At 42.3% G+C, this 6,682-nt stretch overlaps 1 protein-coding gene across 4 annotated transcripts in view; it reads left to right on the top strand.

Moving 5' to 3' along the window:
• DOCK4 (dedicator of cytokinesis 4) overlaps positions 1-3,913 on the top strand; it is a 427,767-nt gene extending 423,854 nt beyond the window's left edge. For all 4 annotated transcript variants that reach the window (XM_047694527.1, XM_047694528.1, XM_047694530.1 and 1 more), the window contains one exon: positions 1,284-3,913. In XM_047694527.1, coding sequence (XP_047550483.1) covers positions 1,284-1,715 — 432 coding nt within the window. In that variant the 3' untranslated portion in view covers positions 1,716-3,913. The remainder of the gene's footprint in view (positions 1-1,283) is intronic.
• Positions 3,914-6,682: the final 2,769 nt, after the last annotated feature.

Genomic DNA, 6,682 nt, shown 5'->3' with positions numbered 1-6,682 from the left:
ATTTCCCAGTAGAACCCTGCTCTCACAGAGCATCACTTAGGACTCCTTTTCCATAGGACACCAGTTGGGGAATTAGCAAATTCAGAGTAGCCAACAGAGTAGACCTCTAACATATGTGAACAAAGGAGGCTGGTAGAACACAATGTGAAGACCAAAGTCAGCTGAAGAATTCATGCCCCATCTCCAGGGGAAAACCCCTCCTGTTTCAAAAGATTGTCCCCATTAAGAGAAAGCAAGCCGTTGTTGCTAGAACTTCTACTTTTTTTTTTTTTTTTTTTTTTACGTAATGCCAAAAATATTGGGGTCTTATGAGAAATCTTCCTATTTTACAAAATTGGTAACCAAGTCAGTTTCTTTAAAAACGTGCCAGAAGAAACAGGTCCCATTTCAGTCTAGAGCCCGAGAGGAGCCCGAGAGGAGCCCGAGAGCTGCCCGAGTGCTGCTGCTTCAGCTCAGGAGTCAGGAATAGGAGAGAACTGAAGTGCAAGCCTAGGGCGCCTCACTCCTCCTCCAGAGGACTTTGGTAGGAGGCCCACCCACGTCAGGCTGCCCCGGCTCCTATCCTCCAGTTCTGCCCATCCCTGCTGAGCTAGAAGGGGAAAACGGCACAGGCCCAAGCTTTCTGTTGTTTCTACGGGTTCCCCATCTTTCAAATGATGGGACTAATTATATACCTCTGAATTTTCTTCCTGATTACTTTTAGCTTCTTTCTGCCCCCAAAAGAGTAGAATGGCCAGCAAGGTGAACGGAGGGGATAGCAGGTGAAAGCCCGAGGTCTGTCTTGCTGCGGAGAGGACAAGGCCTCCGATTTGAGGCTGGGTTGTGTGCATTAGTCCCACAGCAGGGCTGCCAGAAGTAAGCGCCACAGTGTGGGCGGCTTCAACAACAGGGATGGATTTCCTCACAGTTCAGGAGGCTGCAGGATCCAAAAACAATAGTGTCGGGAGACTTGGTTTCTCCCGCGGCCCCTCTCCTTGGCTTGCAGATGGGCCGCCTTCTCCCTCTGCTTTAATGCGCGGTCTTTGCACCTTTGGGGCCTCTCTACCCAAATTTCTTCCCGTAAGGACACCAGTCAGATCAGACAAGGGCCTACCGGAAAGGCCTCACTTTTAAGGTTACCCCCCCGCCCCCACCGCCTTCAAGGCCCGGTCTCCACGTAGAGTCCCGTTAAGAGCGCCGGGGATGAGGGCTGGGGTTCAGGGCGGGAGGCTGGCGGGCAGCCCAGGACAGTGTTGATGACTCTGCCGCGTCTCCCCTGCGGCTTTTCTCTCGCCTTTGAGCAGGGCTCCGTGCAGTCTTTCACGCCCTCTCCGGTGGAGTACCACTCCCCAGGACTCATCTCCAACTCCCCGGTCCTGTCGGGCAGCTACAGCAGTGGGATTTCTTCGCTCAGCCGGTGTAGCACCTCGGAAACCTCAGGCTTCGAAAATCAGGTGAATGAACAGTTGGCGCCAGGGCCGGGGCCGAGCTACAGCGGGCCGGAGGAGCCGGGGCGCAAGGAGAGCAAAACACCGCCGCCCTATAGCGTGTACGAGCGGACTCTGCGGCGGCCCGTCCCGCTACCTCACAGCCTCTCCATCCCGGTCACGGCCGAGCCGCCCGCACTGCCCCCCAAGCCGCTGGCGGCGCGGCCCGGCCACCTGGAGAACGGGACCCGGAGGACTGAGCCCGGCCCGCGCCCCCGGCCCCTGCCCCGCAAGGTCTCGCAGTTATGAGTCCCTTTGCTGGTCTCCCGCGGCGACGCGGAGTCCTGGCGGTTTACAAGAGAATAGGCAGTAGGACGAGGAGACATTTAGTGTAGGCACTTTAATAACTTACTCAGATTTGTCTTTCAATGAATGGAATTAACACTTGCTTATTAATATGTTGCACAATATTAAAAGTTACTGATCTCAAACGCCAGATGTTCCATGAAGTATGGCTGACTTTCCTTACAATGTCTCTCGTTTGAAAGTGGTAAATAGCGTTAAAGACTTCTTTTGTATCTTTTTATGTTCACCTTTTTTTATATAGTTTCATCTTAAAACCAATAGGCTATTGTCAAACAATACGGCGCGTGATGATGTTGTATACTTTTTACTGAATACTTGATACTCCGAGAAAGCTTACTAAAGTCAATGCACATCTTAACACAATGATCCTTGCTTTAGAAGACTTCTGTACATAAGGGGAGATTTCTGGCTCTTTCCGTGGACAGACTGATCAGTGCACACCAACAGAGTTACAAGTTAAAGCAGGCTACTCAGACAATATACTTAAGGGGTTGCAAGGACTAGGGCAGCAAGTTATTTTGTTCCCGAAACAAAGTAACTCTTTAAGGTTGCTTTTGACATCTGACCACCATCTACTGTCTTAAAATTTTACCTTTGTGAATCGGTTGGTAAATCCTTTAGTATCCTGACATCACGGCATCTACTGTATTTCTTTTCAAGGTGCAATTTACTTTCAGAGTTCCAATCCGCTAGATTAAGCAAAAGACCCCAGGAGAAGTGTTTACTTGAATCTTGTGCTTCCGTACTTGATAGTTTCCTCTGCAGCATTTGTCATTGAAGAAGAGCAGATGTTCACGTGTTAAATAGGCACAAATTAATGTGTCCCATTAACAAGAATTCAGGAATCAATACAGGACAGTATTAAATCAATAGCGTAAATGAAGAGAAAAAACCTTGGAGAAAATATATTAGCATGATTAAATGGCAAAAGGACTTTCAAAAGGTAAGGGCATTAACTTTCAATCCTGCGCCAAATAGAATATTCTTCACAACTCTCCAAGCTCCTACCAGAGCTTGTCTTCTTGGCGGATCCTGTTTTTTGAAGGGTGAGAAGGCTGTAGACCCCTCTGGCTTGAGTATTGCTGCGCAGCATCTCAGATCTAGGTAGGGATGCTAAAGCCACAGTTGCAGGAGTGTGAAAAAAGCACCTTGTATGTAGTAATGTATTTTGTATTTTTGTTTTTTTCTTTTATTGACTGTTTATAACACTCAATTGACAATAAATATGAACTGTATTTTAAATCATACCGTTAAATATTTTCCCTCTTTTGTTGGGAAGCTCATTTTAGTTTAACCGTGTTTGTTTTTGTTGATAGCTTACCTGGAAGGCAGTGACCACTTTTTTATATTCTCTTAATGAAACCATTCAGCAGGTATATGCTGTTGAGGCTGGTTATAGAGGTTTTCTATGATAAATGTTCAAGTATTTTTGTACATAACTAGTTAATTTTAATAAGAGATACCATTATGTGTAAAAAAAAAAAGTACAAATAAAAGCAAACAGTTGTGGATGCAGTATGATTGTTATAATTATGCCAAATACTTTATGTATGGAAAAAGAATATTTGTACATATGTGCTTTTAACAATAATTCTGCCATATTGACTTTACAGTTTTGAATGAATGTCAGAAAAATTAATATATGTTAAAATATTTATGTTTAGTAGAAGTATTCATTATTGAGAAAAGGAACATGAATTTTAGCTTTGTATCTTGCAAGTTTTGCAGTCGGGAATTTCTGGACTAGCTTTTGCTTTTGATGATAACACTTTGTGTTTGTAATCACATTCTTAAAAATATATACACACACATAAGAAGCTCCATATTCCTGTTGCTTTAAAGTAAAGCCTTCCATTTAAATAAGTTGACATGCATAAGGTAACAAAGCTTCTTTGATTTCCTTTTCCTTTGTAATTTAATAGATTGTTGACTAGTGCTTGGGCACTGTGTAAATCAGTGTTATTTGCTCTTGAAGCCATTTTTTAAAGAAGTTTTTTGGCAATGAACAGTTCAATTTATCATGTGTGTATTTCTGAAGCAGCTATATAGCAGAACATTTCAAAAGATTCTGTTAGCTCAGATGTTCATGTCGGTTGCTGCTGAATGGTAAATATTTAATAAAATTACCTGATTAATCTTAACATAACTGTCTTTATTCCTGTTGTCAACGTGTCTTGACCTGCAACAGAAGCTGCGTAAATCTCTTGGTCGGATCGTGGTGACTGATGTTGTTGGACTCTTTGATTGATAGATCCTGTTTTGGTGTTGTCTTGCCTTGGCTGACACACGTCGCCAGGCAAAACTTATTTATACCTTGGAGAAAAAAAGTTGAAAAGGTAATGGTATTGGTAGTAACCAACAGAGAAGTGATTTACCTGGATACTAGACTTAATTAACCTAAGGAGAGCCATTTTTTAGAAGTCAAACCATCAGGGTGCCTGGGTGTCTCAGTCAGTTGAACTTCCAACTCTTGGTTTCTGCTCTGGTCATGATCTTGGGGTCCTGAGGTCCAGCTCCCTTACCCCCACCCTTGGGCTCTGGGCTGGGTGCGGATCCTGCCTGGGATTCTCTCTCTCTCTCCCTTACCCTCCGCCCCTCCCCACCCGGCCTCACTCCCCCACGCACATGCTGGTGCTCTGTGTGTGTGTGTGTGTGTGTGTGTGTGTGTGTGTGTGTGTGTGCATGCATGTGCGTGCTCTGTCCAGAAAAAAAAATAAAACCATCTACGTTTGTTTACAGTGGAGTACTTGACACAAGACAGGTAACTGCTAGGCGTACAAAGGAATAACTGCCTTTGTTAGCTCTGACAAACTCTATCCACAGGCCAGCTTTTCTCCCCAATTTTCATGAAAAGATGGGAAATGTATTTGACAAACACTGGAAAACCCATTGACTACAAGATTTCTGTTAATAGAAGCTGGTGTTTAATTTTGTGATATGTGTCTATGCTGTGCTAGGTTTACAACATTTATGGAACTCAATGCTAAGCGAGCCATTGTCTAAAGCCTCCAACCCATTAAATACCAAAACCCATTTAAAGGCCATAGTCAATGTCCTCCTGATTGTTTCTCGACATTAACTAAGTGATTTTAGAGCATTTTTGGATCATTCTCATTACAACAGCCCATAAGTGTTTCGATTCTACAAGCATAATTACAATATGAATAGCTCTCCTTCCTACCTAAGTAGTCTTCTCTCAGGATTGTTATTGATCGTTCTACAAAACACAACGGAAGAGAATAACAAGTTGCACAGCTTTGCCTTTCTTTGATCTTTACATATTAAAATGTGGCTGTACCAAAATGAATTCTTAGTTCTTGATTGAAATAAGCCTTGCCCTCATTACCAAGAATACCTGAAAGAGAATCCAAAAATTGGCCAAATTCCAATCCCCTGACACAATTATTATTTTACACATCCTTTTCCATTTCTTTCTACATATATTTAGTGCATAGTTCTACGTTGTTGAGTGTGGCTGCCCAAGTATCACCATCATAACCTGTTGCTAATGCAGGGCTGGCGCCTTGCCACTAGTGAGGGCATCACAGCTCAATAGAGCTTTGGGTTGTGTCACAGAGAGAAGGGCAAGATCAGACTTCAGGGAAATGTTAGAATTTTGTTTAAGGTGGAACTTTCAATGAGTGGGCATTGTTTAAAAATGGGTAAACATCATGATATAATTGTTCAGATTTGATGGAAACAGCAAGGCGAGAATTTTGGGTTGAGGGGTTCATGAAGTCTTAGGACATTAACTTTCAGTTGATGCTTTGTACTGATGATAGGATGATAGGATCTGATGATAGGATCTGTTGAGAAGTTGATCTGTTGAGAAGTTCCTATTATGAACAATAAAGTTATTTGCCTCGCCAAGAGATTTGTGGTACGCTTACACTAATAAGCGTTGGAATATGGAGTCCTGCTCACGCGGACAGCAGCTGTATGAGGTACGTAGTTTCAGTTCTCAACGTATAGGTTTTACTCAGTTATAATCACAGTAAACCTGGACAAAATATCCTTATTTTGTCTTTATATGTAGTATGTATTTGCATATAATATATATGTAAAGGCAAAGTATAATAATTCTTGGGCCATTCCCCTATTAATTGACATTATATTGTTTCCAAGCAGTGGCTCCTATAAATAACTCCACTTTGACTCTTCTTACACACAGCTTTTTCCGTGTTTGGATTATTTCCTGACAATGTATTCCTACACTGAAATTGCAAAGGCAGAGAAATGATGATTTTTATCATTCTTTTGCATATTGGCAAATTTATTCCCCAAAGTGTTCTACCAATTTTAATGGCACCAGCAATATCTTTCCAAGATTGGCTGTTGATGCAGTATTTTGTGCTATGTGGGAAGAAAATATTGCTGCCTTACCCAAAATTTGAGAAAATGTTAATAAGTCTTTCACACAATCTTTTGCTAAGGAAATTGATATCCTTACAAAGGAAATGAAAAAGAGAGATGAGAAGACAGAAAAGTAACAAGCTAATGTTGAGACTTTGACGGCACCTACTGAAAATACTTCATCCCAGAGAAGAGATTGCTAGGAAAATCCTTAGCATTTTGAACACAAGTACAACCTCACTTATCCAGAGTTTTTTCCCTGTCATTCGCAATCAGTGAAGAAATAAAAAAATGAGCTGTGAGGACAGTGACCTAAACAGCTGTAGTAAACGCCACAGTCAGCTGAGTGAAGGGTCCGCAGGAAGATAAAGCTGATAAAAAGTCTGTGTGTTAAGTTCAAATGAACTTAAGAATCAGTTCTGACTTTGTAAGAATGTTGAGGCATAGAGGAGATGGGCTCTAGAAAGCTATGCAAGTGGGGGGAAAAAAAGTTAACTCCAGAGAACAAAAATATTTTGTAAAAGTAAATGTAATTATAGTATACTGTGTGGGTCAGC

Source organism: Lutra lutra, chromosome 11, assembly GCF_902655055.1.
Source record: "Lutra lutra chromosome 11, mLutLut1.2, whole genome shotgun sequence".
Lineage (NCBI taxonomy): Eukaryota > Metazoa > Chordata > Mammalia > Carnivora > Mustelidae > Lutra > Lutra lutra.
Note: the sequence above shows the minus strand (reverse complement) of the source record. Positions and strands in the feature narration are given on the sequence as shown.